This window comes from Octopus bimaculoides, chromosome 7, assembly GCF_001194135.2.
Source record: "Octopus bimaculoides isolate UCB-OBI-ISO-001 chromosome 7, ASM119413v2, whole genome shotgun sequence".
NCBI classification, from domain to species: domain Eukaryota; kingdom Metazoa; phylum Mollusca; class Cephalopoda; order Octopoda; family Octopodidae; genus Octopus; species Octopus bimaculoides.
Genome location: NC_068987.1, coordinates 45,034,916 through 45,053,395, shown reverse-complemented (window position 1 = coordinate 45,053,395; position 18,480 = coordinate 45,034,916). Strand labels below are relative to the sequence as shown.

The 18,480-nt window shown below is 33.4% G+C and overlaps 1 protein-coding gene across 4 annotated transcripts in view; it reads left to right on the top strand.

The window, feature by feature from the left end:
• The window catches only part of LOC106878692 (TNF receptor-associated factor 6), a 66,612-nt gene extending 50,665 nt beyond the window's left edge, over window positions 1-15,947 (top strand). For all 4 annotated transcript variants that reach the window (XM_052969583.1, XM_052969584.1, XM_052969585.1 and 1 more), the window contains 3 exons: window positions 4,053-4,124; window positions 10,297-10,374; window positions 12,150-15,947. In XM_052969583.1, coding sequence (XP_052825543.1) covers window positions 4,053-4,124; window positions 10,297-10,374; window positions 12,150-13,211 — 1,212 coding nt within the window. In that variant the 3' untranslated portion in view covers window positions 13,212-15,947. The remainder of the gene's footprint in view (window positions 1-4,052; window positions 4,125-10,296; window positions 10,375-12,149) is intronic.
• Window positions 15,948-18,480: the final 2,533 nt, after the last annotated feature.

Here is an 18,480-nt window from a genome sequence, read left to right as displayed (position 1 = left end):
CATAGTTTGACAGCCGATGTTGGTGTGTTTGTGTCCCTGTAAGTTAGCTGTTCGGCAGAAGAGACTGATAGAATAAGCACCAAGCTTACAAGGAATTAGCCCAGGGGGCGATTTCTTTCACTAAAGGGTGGTGTTCCAGCATGGCCACCGTCAAATGACTGAAACAAGTAGAAGAATACCTAAAGAACATTCCGTGCGACTAAACCAAAACGGTTCTTTGAATATGTATTTTAAGGCTAAATAGTAATTCTGTTTACATTTGTGTAACAGATATTTTGGTTGGATTATACAGTTATCAGTTTTACACATCTTTCTATATTTTGTAACTGTCACAATATAGAAGCATTTTTTCATGGCACCAGCACACAATTTACAGGTGCTTATATTTTTTATGTTTTCTGTGAATTTTTCATGGGTCCAGCTAGTAAATTATTATTACTGAATGAAAGAGCAGGGCATACCATCAAAGTGACACTGGGGGACAAATATACAAAGCCCAATATACCCATCATGACTACCCATCTGATAAGGGTACACCAGACACATGCATCATACCCATATGTGCACAAGGTGATCTCATATCAAAATAAACAGCACATGACCTTACAGGTGGGGCCCAGTTAGAATTTTCTTTAGCTTGAGTAGCCCACCCTGCTCAAAAGATCCCTGAATAAAGATGTTGAACAAAACACCCATGTTTCCAGGGGTGAATTATTCAAACCCCCAAAATTCCTCTCAATACATGGCTGTGATATTCTCCCACTACTTCTGCTTGTGATCAGAGATGCACATATTGTCAGTCACTAAGAGACATGCTCAACTGGTTAAGATCAAACAACTGATAAGCAGATCTGTGGAATTGAGCAGAATATTTGCTGTAGCCCATCTTTTACGCTAAGACAAAACATGTACATGATAACACTTCCAATCAGTTAAGACCAGAAGCCATGAAAGTCACTGCCTTGTATTGCATCAGGGCATACTTTTATCATTATTATTATTGCTATTATTTGTTGTTGTACCTCAGGTCAATTCTGATTGAACATATCTAAAAATTATAGTTGTTCCTCTTCATGGCTAATAGATATGAGCCCTTCCTTTTCTACCATCCACCAGGACCAATCTGTAATACCAACCTAATCTAACACTTCACTAGGTACCATCCTGATCTAACACTCTTTAGCTATCACCCACTGTGACAAACATATATCATCATCATCATCTAATGTCTATGTTCCATGCTGGCACAGGTTGGACAGTTTCACAGGATCTGACAGGTCTGAAGACCGCATCATACTCCAATGTCTGCTTTAGCATGATTTCTATGGCTTGATCCTCTTCCTAATGTCAACCACTGGATGCCTTTTTCATGGCACCATGTAGTTTGCATGACTAACAGCTCCTTCAACCGAGCAAGGCTTATAGCAGAGAATTAGGTGGTTCATATAATGTCAGAATTATAGGATATATGAATGAGTCTGTCTGCAGCTGTTAAACTTGAAATTGTTAGGGTGTTGAAATACTCCATGACCTATAGATCCACTGATAGAATTCTGGCAAGAACATGATATTCTGCCCTCATACAAAAGTAAAAGTACAATGCCATTCAGGGAGGCTTTTCACAGATGATTGACCTTCAAGAAATAGGAACCAACTCTCCCTCAAAATCATACTCTGTCTTTAACATATAAGATAGGATACATAAGATAATATAGTCATAAATACACTGTGTGCCAGAAAAAGATGTATTGGTCATAGCTGGAATGGGTTTTTTTTATCATGGGTCTGTCTATCTATCTATCTGTACAAACACACACACACACACACACACACACACTGGGGTTGAACAAAACCATTCAATAAGGAGTTAGTTTACTTAGGGCATCATTTACAGTATTATGTCAAGGAATGTACTTGTACAGGCTCTGAATGGTTGTTAATGGAATTTTAGCCATTATTCAAATAAAACCTGTTTCAGCTCTTTCAGTGACAATGGTAGAAGGAAGCTACTCCAAAATGCTACTCCACTTTTGTGTTCTTCATACAAATTTTGAATAACATTGACTGTGTGAATCACTGCATTATCATCCTGGTAGATTGTGCTACCATCAAGGGACAATATTTGTACCATTGGATGAACATAATCAGCAAATATACTCAGATAATCCTGTAGAACAACTAAAGGACCAATGGAATTCTTTGATATGTTTGTCCAAATGATCAGAGAACCACCTCCATGCTTCATGGTAGGGGCTAAACAGCCAGAGTTGATATCTTCTTTGGGATGTCTCCAGACATAAACTCACACTGAAGTGAGGAAAAAAGGGTGAATGATGATTCATCAGAGATAAGTGTTTCATTGAGCCATTGACCACTTCTGATAGTCTAGATTTTCTCTTTTTTTTGCTTATCAATGTTGATGGGGGACAAGAGAGATTTTAGCAGTTGCAGCCTTCCTGTGGTATCTGGTTTTATGGTGCTTATGGCAAGCAGAATTGATTGGCACAAGGTTGGCATGGTGGTGGTTTAGCTCTGCTGTCACTTTTGCTGCTGTAGTTTGATTGTTTTCTGACACAGTACATTTTACTATTCTGTGGTTCCTCTCTGAGAACTTTGCCTTCTGTCCAGAATTATGCTCACCAGAGCTGGTTTTTCCTTAGTTTAGTATGCTAACAAGCTTTCAGAGACTCTACTTCCCAAAACATTAAGCAATTCTGTAGCTTCAGCCACCTGCACTCCAACTATTAGCCTTCTTTGGAAATCAGATAGATTATGCATTTTCATTTATTCAAAAATAAATATCTGCAGAAAAAGAGAAACAGAGTTGTATCATGAAGTATAAGGTACACATAATTCATATAAATATGTAGCGAAGCTTCTCTCTCTCTATATATATATTATATATACATGAATGCGGACATAGCAGATAACAGCTAGCCTTCAGCCGCATCTTTGGACCCTGTTGTGTCCACCACCTCTGATTGGTTGGTATTGGCATATTTTTCTCTCTTATTCTATCTCGCGCCAGGGTGCAACCCAACCAATCGCTGCCTTCAGATAAGGTCGTGTTCGACAGTTTTTCTGAACCCCTGTTTGAGCCGATAGTTTCTTATAAATAGCTAGTTTTTCTGCGCATGTTTGTCTTTGGCCTTAGACCTTCTGAGGTCTAGCCACTGACCACAGAGCACCAGCCAGTTCCAGTGACGACATGACTCCACTTCACTGGAGATCCAACACAGTGTTCAACTAACTGTCTACAAGTTTCTTCGTCGCCAGCATGGAGCCATTCCTTCATCACCATCTCCTGGTCGCACGGTCGTTACAAACACATATGTACAAACTAAAACAGTTTTGCTATATATAGCAACATTATAATTTAATACTATTCAAACTATCATCCACTGTCTTTTGCCTGGTGGAGCATTAACAGATTCAGTCTCACTGGTCTCAAAGAGTCTGGACATAGCCTCTTTCTCCAAACCAGTATCAGTCTTAATCAGTATATAATACCATCTTCACTAATAAATAACATCACTTGCTTCTAACTGCTCCAGCTACAATGTGCCATGTTCATTAAGTAATTTAATTGTGATCTTACATTATATTCCTTGCCATCCAATATAACAATTAATGTGTAATACCCCAATTGTCTAACACTGCCCTGCCCACTATTATCTATACATTGTTTCAGCATAAAACAGTTTAGGGAAAATATTTTTAGTATCTATCTCTCTTGTCTGAGAGTACCTGCAATTGCCTTGAGTACAGTCATTTTCTCCAGACCAAATCAATAGAAAAAATATGTCATCCAACATATAAACCATCTTGGCCAATATATTATACCTTCTTGGCCTTACGCTACTATATCAACCATTCACAATACTACAATGACCAATATGTAATGCCATACTGACTTTATATTATTCTAGCTACCCTGTTTTTACTATTTATGTATCTGTTGTAGGTTGTTTTTTTATATCACAGTTTTAGCCTAAATTGTGATTTCAGCCTTTTTATTTTTGTTACTAAAAGACAATGGCTTCTTTCTTCAGGAACATGAAGGGGTTTGTCCCAAGCAGTTAGTTCCATGTTCTTTTTGTAAAGCAGATGTCCTTAGGGTCATGGTAAATATATTTTTCATTTTCTACTCTTGTTTCCTTTCCTAAGAAAGTTTTCCCTTGTTTCCTTATATATATATATATATATATCATATCATCATCATCATCATCATCGTTTAATGTCCGCTTTCCATGCTAGCATGGGTTGGACGACTTGACTGAGGACTGGTGAAACCGGATGGCAACACCAGGCTCCAATCTAAATTTGGCAGAGTTTCTACAGCTGGATGCCCTTCCTAACGCCAACCACTCAGAGAGTGTAGTATATATATATATATATATATAATAATAATAATATTAGGGATAAAAATCCAAATTTACAGGTAAAAACTCAATTAAATCCAATTTATCAAAAATTAAAATTACATTAAGTTTCACAGTATATAATATATAATTTAGAGAAAAGAACCAAAGTTCATGAACTCATCCATGAAAATCTACAATCACATATAGAAAAAATTAATAAGTAAATGCATGATAAATAAGTATAATAAAATATAAATTAAAAATCATAAAATAATAATAATAAAACGGCTACATGTGTTTCATAACCAAGTTTTCAAATAGAAAATTAAATATAATCAAATCAATTAAATCGATCGCAAATCAATTCTGTTAAAAAATATAGCTAGTCTTCGGGTCAAAACACAACAACAATAATGAAATGAATGTATATATCAACCAACAATAAATAACAAATGAATGTATATAAAAATACTTATATCAAAATAGAAAAATGTTAAACAATATTATTAAAAAGAATTGTAATACTAATCTTATCAAAAATTATAAACATGACATTATTAACTTTACATTTATTAGAATATAAACTAACAGAAATATTAAATGCAAATCTTATCTTAACGAATCTTTTGTTTAAAATACAATTTAAACGAGGTTTTAGGTTAAACTAAAATTATAAACGTAATATAAATAACTTTAATTTTAATATAAACTAACAAAAAATTGATTTATATAAGAATGATTGTATCAACATTAAATAAAAGAAAAACATTTAACAAAGTAATCAAAAAATATACAAAACTTATATAATCGAATCTTTAGTTTAAATAAAATTTTGAATGTTGTACTATTAACTTAACCTTAATTAGAATATTAACTAATAATCAAAGAAATTATATATAAAAAACTACTTATTTGTCCCATAAATCAAAAAGAAATATTAAACAATATTATTGGAAATAAATGCAACACTAATCTAATCGATTATATAAGTTTTGTATATTTTTTTGATTACTTTGTTAAATGTTTTTTTTATTTAATGGTGATATAATTATTTTTATATAAATTAATTTTTTGTTAGTTTATATTAAAATTAAAGTTATTTATATCATGTTTATAATTTTAGTTTAACCTAAAACTTCGTTTAAATTGTATTTTAAACAAAAGATTCGTTAAGATAAGATTTGCATTTAATATTTCTGTTAGTTTATATTCTAATAAGCATAAAGCTAATAATGTCACGTTTATAATTTTTGATAGATTAGTATTACAATTCTTTTTAATAATATTGTTTAACATTTTTCTATCTTGATATAATAAGTATTTTTATATACATTCATTTGTTATTTATTGTTGGTTGATATATACATTCATTTTATTATTGTTGTTGTATTTTGACCTGAAGATTAGCTATATTTTTGAACAGAATTGATTTGATTATATTTAATTTTCTATTTGAAAACTTGGTTATGAAACACATGTAGTCGTTTTATTATTATTATTTTATGATTTTTAATTTGTATTTTATTATACTTATTTATCGTGTATTTACTTAATAATTTTTTCTATATGTGATTGTAGATTTTCATGGATGAGTTCATGAACTTTGGTTCTTTTCTCTAAATTATATATTTATATATATATATTTATATATATATATATATATATATATATACACACACACACACACACACACACACACACACACACACACACACTGGCTCTATTGATGTTTGAATACTGGGATCAATCAATGTAATCCACTAGCATCTTTCTGCAAAATTTCAGGCCTTGTAACTTTAGTATAAAAGAAAATTTTATTGTTATTATTATTAAGGTGGCAAGCTGGCAGAATTGTTTGCATCTCAAGCAAAACGCTTTGCAATATTTCTTCTCGTTCTTTATATTCTGAGCTCAAATTCCTTCAAGGTTGACTTTGCCTTTCATCCTACACTGTAATTTTTCTATTAGTCCACCATCCTTGACTGGTATATTTTTATCAGCCCAAAAAGAAAGACAAAGCTGGCCTTGATGGAATTTGAACTCAAAGCATAGAGAAATGGGACAAATACCGTGAAACATTTGACCCAATACTAACAACTCTACTGTGATGGACAACTGAAAAGATTAAAGACAAACACCTTCTTTAGTCAAGCATTTATTGGATTTTTTTCACTTGAAGATGACAGTAGAGAGGAAATTTTTGTTCACTAATAAATTTATTGAAAGGTAGATAAAACTAGTAGACCTGGCTCTAGTGAATAAGTATACCTATTGGCTGGACAGTGAAGCTGGGAGAAGACACTTGTCCTTGTTGGTAAGGGTAATTCTGAATCTGTGAGGTTTCTTGATTGGCCCTATTGTGGCCTGCATTCCCCTCAGTTGGGTTTTTTTGTTATTTTATTGTTATTTGTTATTGTTTTTTTTTATTCAATATAAATTTTGCTGACACCAAAATCTTGTGACCAATAAGAAAAATGATTTCATAAAGGTATGATTTGGCAGAATTGCTAGAGCACCATACACTTTGACTTGAAGTATTTGGTTACAGTCCTCTATATTGTGAGTTCAAATATCCTGCAATGCTTAATCTGACTATCATCCTTTTGATTGTAAGATGGCATTGATAAAATAAGTATTGGTCAATTCCTGAAAATAATAGAGTTGATTATAATGACAATAGGTGTGGATTTGTATACATGTCAAAAGTTACTATTATTTTTGTTGTTGTTGCTCTCATTCTTGGTAGAATTGTTAGTATGCCAGACAAAATGCTTAGTGGCATTTCATCTGTCTTTACATTCAGATTTCAAATTCCACTGGGGTTGATGTAATTCACTAGTCCTGTCCCCAAAATTTTAGGCCTTGTGTCTATAGTAAAAAGGATTATTATTATTATTATTATTGGTAATGGACTACCTGACAGATAAGAGCATTAGAAAAATACTTTTCCATGTTTGCTCCAGCTCTTTACGTTTTGAGTTTCATTCCTCTAGGGGTTGATAAAATAAAGTACCAGTTAAGTGCTGGGGTTGCTAATATTGACTGACACCTCCATTCAAAAATGTACCTAAATTAGAAACCATTATCATTTGTTCTACAGTGGACTGTTGGTTGGAATGCTCTTGTGATATCCAGATGACCTGTATACACAAAATAAGTCCACAGAGGTATGATTGTTGTTGTTATTGTCTAACCCCAGGTCAGCTCTGAGTGAACAGACCTTTGGTCAAAGTCATTCAAGCCATGACTATCCATTTTATCTTATATTTCTGACTATATTTACTTAATATGACTTTGATTCCTTGTTTTAAAAACTGTAGTTTGAGGTAGATTTGGCTGCTATTTCTAGCTACTTGAGCAAGTATACACAGATTCCCATGTTAGGTTTTAAATTGTGTCATTGTTATTTAGGTCAGCTCTGATCAAGCAGATTTATGATCAAAGGTATTCCAGCCATGACCATCACATCTTGCATTTTTAATTTGACTGAGAATAATTTCCTCCAATAATTCTGAAAGTATAGAGTGCTATCCATCATATGACTGATAACTTTGGAAATTTACCACCATGGGGAATATCAGGAAATATGACATACATACAACAATTACACAGGGGAACAATTTTGAACATAATTTCTGTTGAGTTTGCTTTTTCACTTGATTTAAACTAAAATTGGCATGTTGATTTCAAAACCACAGTTAGTTTTTTTCTATCATGTCAAGTTTTTTTGTTTTTTTTATAGCATAATTGTTTGTCCATAAGTAATAGAGCTGGTTAGATGCTTTTATTACTTTATTGAGATAACATTGGGGAACATTTTTTAAAAAATTTTTAGCTGTCTTACATTTTATAATTGGTCTTAACTGATTTGGTGGTGCTGGATTCAGAAATGTCCTTAGCAATTTTCTATCCCATCAAGTTTTTTGTTAAACAGGAATTCATTTTTTTACCAAAAAATGTCAGTTTTGCCACTAAATGCAATACTAAAATAAGAAACTGACACAAACCAAATAGTACATTTTATTGTTTAACAAATATTTTATACAAAATGTTTAGTTACACATCTGAAGATGAATATCTGTCAAACTAGTGTTTCAGCTACTCAAATAGTGAACTTTCTTTGCTGCTTTGCATGAATAATTTGCATCATGACTCTCTCTTTGAAGAGACCAGCAGTAATCAGTCATCATGTTTGTGTTCCACTTGCTTTGATACCTAGTCTCCATGGACTTAATGTCTTGGTAGAATCTTTCTCCTTGCTCATTACTTAGTGTACTATGATTTTCAGGGAAGTAGTCCAGATGACTGTGTAGTAAAATCACTTTTACACTCATGTTACAACCCAGTGCTGAAGAACTGGTTAACAGAGCCTGCACAAGTTCTTCATAATTTGATAAATTCCTGTTTCCTAGGAAATCAGACACAATTGCAGCAAAAGCATTCCATACTTCCTTTTCAATGTCAGACATGGGCTCCAAAAATTGCTCATCCTGTGGTAGCTACTTTATTTGTGGCCTGTCAAACATACCAACCTTGATTTTCTCACAAGACAAAGCTGGAAACTTTCTGCTTAAATATTTGAATAGTCACTATCTCAGTGTTTCAACATGTGTTTTATACATTAAATGGGGTGCCTAGGCTTTGTTTTGATCACCTAGTTCCATGCCAAAGTAAGTAAGACAAGCTTTTTCACAAAATCTGTGATTTTGTTTCACTTCCTTGGTAAAGAGTAACATCCACAAATATAGCAGCAGTCATCGGAGCTGTTTTGGCATTTTCTTCTCTCACAAGTGGCCATATTTCTAAAATACAAAACTTATGTTCAAGCCAGTTGTCACTTGGGAAAAACATTTCAGAATTGTCAACAGTTATACATACATGTCATGAAGTACTTTCTACAGTTCTTTGACCATGCTTGACAAAAAGTGACCTTGACCCATGTGTCAGCACTATTAAAACATTCAAAATACCAACTTTCAGAAGAAATAGTTACACTAAATCAAGTACAGCACAGGCATATCTGCAGATAAATTCCACAAATATGTGACATATATGATGTCAAGGACCACAAAAATGTCTTATTTATTAGCAACTGAATGTATAAAGGACATTTCTATCATCACCATGACATTTTAAAACTGGTTAGATTGAAAATAGTGAAAGTTGCTCAAGTGTAATGCTTTTTATTTACTGAAGATACTTAAATCATGACTTTTGTTTTCACTTTTGTAGTTGCATTTACTTTAAATGATATTGAAAAACTATATTGTGAAAGTTATGTCAAGCTCCATACATGGGCCTGCATTTAATGAAGCCAAATCTATCCTTAGAAATGGTGACAATCCCGGAAATGTCAGAAATGGAATTTGAGTTAGTGAAAAAATCTTAATGTGATAGAGCAAAATGGATTTCATTTTTGAAATCAGCACCCCAAAATTACTAGACAACAAAAAAACATGTTCCCCTGTGTAATTTAACTTTTATCAAATTTCTTGGTATTTTTACGAAATGATGAAATGAATATTAGTTTTCAAAAGAAAAATATTTATTACCTTAAAATAAAATTAAAAACTAATTTCACCTTTGTATATTTGCAATAAATATATTATATTATTTTTCTAGATTTTATCAATATAACTGCAATCTACTCCATCAAAAGCCTATCTCTGCAATTTTTATAAAATCTGTATTTTTCAGAAAGTTACAAGATACTCCTCCTCACTTCTTCTGTATTTCCTTTTTATTCTGTTGCCCTTTCTTTATTCAATGTGAAGTGCAGCTGAAGTAATGAATCAACCAGCCAACCAATATTTCTATCAGTTTTTATTAAAGATAGTTATTTAAAAAAATTTCTGTGTAACATAAATGCATTAATTTGAAGTCTTTCTTTCTTTAGTGTGTCTATTTGTTATATCCTGCCTTATATTTATAGGTACCAGAACATATTGCAGTTGACTGTCCTAATGCAGCCATCAAATGTTGTTTCTACATTTTTGGATGTAATAAAGAAGTAAGCTTTTTTTAAATTACCATATTTCCTCATGTAGAAGTCACACCACTCTATTTGTTGCATGGAAAAGTTCTACAGAACTTTTATAATCAAAATTTACATGGAAAATAAGACTAGAACAGCCAGAGAGCTATTTAAATTTAGTTATGTGTTTAATTGTTAGTAAAAAAGTTAAACAATTAAATAAGTAGCCATGCTGAACACATTAATTAACAAAATAAATTAGAAACTGGATTTTGAAATAGCCACTACATTCATACATAAGAGACTTGACTGAAAAGTATAATGTCAAAGAATTCATTAAAGCTCATTAAATGAGCTTTAAACCAAAGAACATTTAACATTAATTGCAGAACATGAAATTAACTGTTGATTTTTAACTTTCAATCCAGTTAAAAGTGATCAAATTCAGATTCGTCACCATTGTTAGTGCCAAAAACAACCTCTCATTCCTGCTGTATCAACTTTTCATCCACATCCCATGATGCTTCCATTATTCCATCTTCTTAGATGTCTTGGTCATCAGCCCACAAAAGGATTTAACCCCAACCCATCTCCACCCTCTTTATTTGTTGGCCTTGTCTTTAGGAGTCTCTTCTTCACACTCTCTGTTAAAACATCATCCCAAGCCTTTTTTACACACCATATTGTAAGAAAGCTCAGCTTCTTGGAATTAATAACCTTTGGTCAGTTCCTAATAGCCAGAATGACCTACATCATTCACATCTGATATATCTTGTCCTTCAATGGCTTATTAATTCCCTCATCTAAAGGTTGTGGCAAAGATGTGAAACCAGCTGTTATCATACTGCGGTTGTGTTCAGCAACCTGACGTTTTTCATTCTTCTATCTTGTGTGCACAGAAATAGTTCCATATTAGAAGTGATTTCATTTTTAGGAGGCCCCTGGTCTGTCTCATATGCCACACTTAGTTTAATTACAGTATTTAATACCATCTTCATTTATCCAGCCCTTGAAATGATAGCCAAATCTCCAGATAGCATTTTCTGTCTTTGGTAATCCTTTCCTCTTAAATATCACCTTTGGCTTCAACCAAGGGCCACATGTTTTGTGATTCTTGTATGACTAGTCTCTCCTTCTGTTGTTGTCAACTGTTACTGTTTCCAGGGATATAAAAAAGTATAAGCCTCATCCTTATTATCAATCTGTCCAAGTGGTTTGATATTTATGGTAGCAGTTGGTTGTGGTGATAATGATGAAAATCTTTAGACAAGATTTCTTAACTTTGTATATAAGTTACATCTTTGGTTTTGTGTTGTAGAAACTATTGTAAATATAGCATTATTATTGTTGTCATCATTAATATTAGGGCAATAGGTTGGCAAAATCATTAGAGCATCTGATAAAATACCTTGCTACACTTGTTCTGACTCTTTACATTCTGAGTTTATTTATTCCACATTGCTTGATGTATAAAGCAAGATGATGGTGCACAAGATAGGTCACCACAATGTTTAAAATAGGTTATGATATATGAAACAAGTTGTGATGTATAGAGAACAGGTCTTGGCATTTGAGCCAAGTTACAATATATGAAACAAGTTGCAATATTTAAAGTATGTTACATATTTAAGTGATATTTCTGTATGACTTTGATTAAAGATTACAGATAGGTATCGATTCTCATTTAGAGCATTTAAATTATGCTTCCATGAAAGGCATAAATACAGCACAACCCTCTCAATTTCCCTACCTAATCATCTCTTCTGTTTTTTTATTATATAAAAAAAAAAAAAAATCAATATCTCTTTCAGATTGAACGACTCAAGATGGAGAAACACATGAAAACAAATGTCCAGAAACATCTGCAGCTGTTGTGTCATGCTTTTGTAAAGCTTCTCAACTTCCAAAATATTGAAAGTATCTTGTCTTCGATTGAAACTGGAAATGCAGTGAGTCAGAGTCAGCCGAATGTGACTGATCCAGAAATAGTTGGAGATTTACCAACTTTATTACAAAATGCAGAAGGAGGGGCTTCAGGCAATGCAGAAGCTAATATGCTGAAATTTTCTCAGGGTCCTTCTCGTACTATCTCAAGTATTTCACAGCCATTACCATCTCCTCCACCAAACGTTCCTATTACACGCAGCCAATCTGTAAAGGTGCCTAATTTAGCAAAAACTAATGCAGGAGATACTGCATCTTCAGCCGATATTTTTGATTTTGAGTTTCAATCGTTGAAAGAACGAAATATCTACCAAGATGAGAGCTTGGCCAGGCACAGCCATGAATTGCTTGAACTGCAGTTTCGGCATGACCACATTGAACGTATCAACAAGGAAACACAACAAAAACTACGTGCTATTGAAGAAAAGGTTAATCGTCTCACCGAGTTAGAAGGACGATTATGTAATGGACTATACATCTGGAAAATAAAAAATTATTTACGGCACAGACATAAAGCTATTAGTGGTGAAATGCCAGTTCTGCATAGCCCACCATTTTATTCCAATTACTATGGTTACAAATTATGTATGAGATGCAACCTTAATGGAGTCGACTATTCTCAGGGAACACATTTATCTGTGTTTATTCACTTCATGCAAGGAGAATGGGATGACATCTTAACATGGCCATTTCGAGGTAAAATAATTTTATCCGTCATAGATCAGAACCCAAATATAGAAGAGAGGCAACATTCTGTTGAATCTTTGATATCAAAACCAACATTAGATGCTTTCCAGAAACCAACAAGCCATCGCAACCACAAGGGTTTTGGATACATGGAGTATGTGCCACTTAGTGAATTAGATAATTCCACTTATGTCCTCAATGACACTCTTATACTCAAAGCCCAGATTTTTCCAGAATTTTAAACTAATATTTGACAGTGGTGCTCTACCATGGCCTTGCCCAAATAAAGAACTAAAAGACATAGACTTGTTCATCTAAGATGTCAATATGTATTTCTAGAGATGAATGCATGTTAATAGCCACACAAGATGTTTATAAAATGTGGCAGTTCTAATATAAGTGAAGAGGTTATTTGTATGTGTCTTTAAGTTTTTTATAAATCTATAGGGAAGTCATAAAATGTGTCATGTAGTTGTGAAAAGACAGGAACATTGTCAATGTTTTATTCAGATGCAATCCCTTTTGCAAGATAGAGAAAAGGAAAAAAAATTTGTGTTATTTGCTATAGAATATTTGTGGCAGTAATAGATGTAAGAAGTGGTAGGTAGGTACGTGGTTTCTGTGCAGTAGAAATGGGCTTAGGTAAGCAGCTGTAGCAGAGTCAATGTATATGGGCACAAGAATATGTATGTGCACAGTGTTTGTGTGTGTTCATCTGCATGTAGGAGTGAATGTAGACAGGAAGGTATTCACTCTGATACTGCACTAGGATCTTTTTGCCCATGCTACATGTTTCTGCTCACCATCCATCTTCCTAATAATTACAAATCACATAACCACCCAGTAACCTCCAAAAGATCCATTATTATTACAAATCGCAACACAGATTTTTTTTTTTTTTTTTGTCTTCCTTGTATTCTCTCTTTTTTTCGATCTAAATTGGAAAAGTGCCTGCACCTGAAAACATTGATGATTTCTTTTCCAACAAATGCAACAGCTGCTATGTTACATTTATTTTATTGCATTCCTTTGGATTACTTTTGCCAGTAATTACTTTTGCCAGTAATGCCACAACGGATTCCTCAGATTCTGGATTCTCGGATTTTTACTTTATAAAAATCTATGATTCTCTACTTTCCTTTCACATTTCAATGCTAGCCTGGCTTAGAGGATTTACAAATCCTGGTATTTGCCTCAACTATCAAACTGAAAGTTCTTACCATTATACCATGTTATCATCTTCATCGCCACCATCATTGTCATCATCTTTGACATTATACACTTCCACTATCACTCCAGTTGATCAACTCGTTCAGTAGTTTGGATACATTTATGAGTTATTGCTAGTTGTCTCTAAGATATGTTTCCCTAAGTTAAGATTAATGTGTATTTGTGTGTGTGTGTGTGTGTGTGTGTGTGTGTGTGTGTGTGTGTGTGAAAAAATACTTGATTAGTTGGAGTAAATTTGACATTTAAACTTGTCTGCTATGTTACACAAGTTGTCTAGTGTCTGAGGACCATTCTAGCTGTAATTTATTCTGTAAGATAACTATGTTCATCAAAGGAACATCTACATGGTTGCTCCATCTACTGGAAATATCAACCAAACTCCTCTTAAACTACACTGTGTCATCTTGAAATTGGAGAGACACATTTGGATAATAAGGTTCCCAGATATACAATTCTTGAGAAAACGATGGTATGTCCTTGGTTAGAACACTTTTGATTGTTTACCTGTTGTCAGACAACTACTACTTTAAGATATTAGCATGTGAATAACATTTTTAAACCTATGTGACACTGCATTTAATGGGTTACATGTAGACATGCATGCATTCATTCATTCATTCATTCATTCATACATACATGCATGCATGCATGTAACAAGTCACTGGATTACAATGTGTCTGCATGTGTGTGTGTGTATAGATATAGATGTATATCTTATGTATCTTTCTTGACATGAGTGGTGTATACTCTCAAAGAATGCATGTCTTCACGTCTGTGTGACATTGAAATGAAAAGGAATCTTGACAAAAAAAGAAAAATAAATGAAATATCAAAATCTTCTAAAATATACATAGTTTATGTATATGTGTGTGTGTAAAACAAAGGTAAAAATGAGAAAGCTCTCAATTTTGTGGTACTCTGCAAAGGCAAAAAGCAGTTAGATAAAGAGCAAATATTCTTCATATACCTTGTATTACATAGAGGCCCCCACTATGTGAATCGGGGATCTATTTAAAACTTTATAAATTTCTTCTCTTCACAACACTAGCATTATCCTTGTTTTGCTCTCAAAAATGGATATGTCAGACCATGAATGATAAGATATTGGGAGTAACAATTTCATGTATTGTATGAGCTTAAAAAACTTATTTAACCTGGACAGGCTGTTTGAAAATAATCAATGTTTGGATATTAAGGCAGAATGCAAAAGTTCATTCTTTGATATTCTCTAAAATTTCAATGTTAAAATTGTTTCATTGCTGCCTAAGCACCGTTCAATATCTGGATGGCTTTGTTAAGTTTCAAAATCCCTGCATAATGGGATATTGTTTTGTATTACAATCACCACCACAACCCTTTTTTTTGGGAAGGGGGGGGGGTTCAGTCTTTAAAACTGCTGAACCTTTTTTTTTTTTCTGCATCATTCAGCTTTCCTAGTATTTTATGTGATAGAGATCTGAACATGAGGATGTTCATACTTTCTCCCAGCTATATTGAGCTCCAAAGATCATTCAGCATTTTAGAGAGCTGAACTGTTGGGAATTTTTTTCCTTTTGCCCCCTTCTCTTTTTTCTTTTGTTTTGTTTTGTTTTTGGATAATTTACCAAAGCTGTTAATAATTCCCAAGTTGATCCTTTCATTGTTGATTTGCCAAAAGTATAGCTTATTGGACAGCCATATTATTACAGGCAAGATTCCAAGATTTAACTAACAATGATGGTTTTAATTAAATCTATATTTCTAAAATATTTCCAGGTGTTTTGTGTTTTCTTTTATCTTGTTGTCTTAATGTCTGAATATTTTTTTTTAAAAAGTGACTAAACCACATTCATCATCATCATTTTTATTTTTTATTTTAAATAAACCATTTTTTAAACCTAAGAAGAATGAAAAATACCAAAATTTTGGACCCTTTAAGATTTTATGGGGGATGGGTTGGATAATTTCTTGAGTCAGTGTCTGAGCTCAGTTCCTGAAGGTGGACATTTCTAAAGGCATTTATTACTCAAAAGCTAGTCTTATCCATTGTTTTAGAATTGTCCTCTGGAATTCCCTCCCAGTTCATATCTTCTTTCCCACAGGTGTTGACTTAAAAAGGTTCAAGAGGAACATGAATAGCATCAACCTCACTAGTCATGGAGGGTCAGCAAAGATTTTGGGCACTGACCCTTTCTCCAGAATCAATATGTAAAAATATATTTTAAAAAACTACTACTGATGGCTGAGTCAACAGTATTTTATATCTTAGATTGTCTCTGTTATTTTGTCTTCATCTTCCTCTTTCTATCACTCCAAAACTTCTAGTTTGTTTCTCTTTCTTATGTCTGTCTGTCCCTTTATTCATGTACTATCAAATCTTGCTCAATCAATTTCTCACTTTCATAATTACTAGTCATGAAAAGTCAACTCTTAAACTGCACACATCATCAATTGATGTTTAAAAAATTTTACATGGATACAGCCATCATCAAAGGAAAGTGAATATTTTCAGCACTTTGCAATAATAAAATTGTACATTTTATTGTCCCAGGGACCAACAATTATTATAGTTTCTATACTTATTTAAAGTAAAGATAAGTATAAAAATTACCCTTAAGAAAATGAAATTCTTTTCGCTTTTTACCAATTTGGCACACACATTCATGCAACTCTTTCCCATTGTTTAGAAGTTAAGAAGGCTTCCATCAGTCCAAGATTGACTATGCCTCAACATGTGTATTTTTTTAAGGGGATTGCTAGTTGCCCAGGTATGTAAGTCTCTTCCTCTCTGCTCCACTGATGTTTATCCAAGGGAAAGGTTCTCAATTTGGGCCAATCCCGCTTGGCATCAGTGTTGTCACAGATGTTGCTTTAAGGATATAAAGTCCTTGAACAGATACCATCAAACATCTTATCCATATCCTCTAATTGTTCTACCATTCTAATGCCCTCAGTTGATACCTTTTTTCTATTGACCTTGAAAGGTGAAAGGTAAAGTTCACCTCTGCAGGATTTGAATTTAACTTGCAGAATGTCAGAACAAATACTGCAAAGCATCTTAACCAAGGTTTCAACAACTCTGTTAGTTTGTTACCTTCAACACTTTAATGGATGAGGGATTATAGGAATTATTTTCTGAATTGAAGAACTTAGAAAAGGGTTGCCAGTGTTACAGGTGAAATGTGTGAATTATTAGAGTCATTAGAATGTCAGACAAAATGTCTTGCAGTCTTTGCTCCATTTCTCTACATTCTGAGTTCAAATCACTCAACTTTTTTTTACAACCCTCCTGGGTCCATAAAATAAGCACAAGTACTGGAACTAATCTAACTGGCTAAAACTTCCCTCAAAAGTTTTGATCTTGTGGTTGTGAAGTTTGTTTCACAAACACATGGTTTTGGGATTTGGGGTCATTTTTTTGTGTATCTTCTACTATATCCTCAAGCTAATCAATGCCTTGTGTAAAAACTGTAGGAAGCTCTTAGTATATACATATATAATAACAATAATAATAATTCTTTCTACTAAAGGCACAAGGCTTGAAATTTTGGTGGAAGGGGGAGTGTCAATCACATCAACCCCCAGTACTTGGCTGGTACTTAATTTGTTGAGCCCGAAAGGATGAAAGGCAAAGTCAATCCTGGTGGAATTTGAACTCAGAATGTGAAGCTAGATAAAATGCCACTAAGCATTTTGCCCAGCATGCTAATGATTTTACCAGCTTGCTGCCTTAATAATAATAATAATAATGAACTTATTGTATACAGTGCTAAGGTACACTGCAACTCATCAGAAATAGTAGCCAAAATGTATGTACTGTACACAGAATAATGCAAAAAGAGACAGGAAAGTAAGAAGTGAATGAATCATAGTAAAAAAGAAAAGAAAATCATATGAAGTATTGGTTAATTTGGAGAAGCATGGAAGTGCTGAAGGATGTAGTGTCCTGGCATCTAATGACTAATGTGGGTAGTTTATTCCATGCTGCAGAAGTTTAGAGGGTGAAAAAATGTTTTTGAAAGTCATGGGTGCTGTGTTGCTTTCTGATTTTGTGTGTGTTTGGTTCAAAATTGTACAAAAAATAAAAGGCAGAGATGTTGTTACAAAGTGTATTAATTTGACACTCAGGAAAAATGGAAGAAGTCTTTGATGTTTCAAGCCTATGCTATTCTACAGAAAGAAATGAATAGAGAAAACAGACAGAGAGAGGAAGAACAAACTTGCCTGGATTAATGGTTGTGCATATTGAATTCACCAGAGGAAGTGGTTGAGAACATGGGTAGCGAGGAAGACAATAGTCAC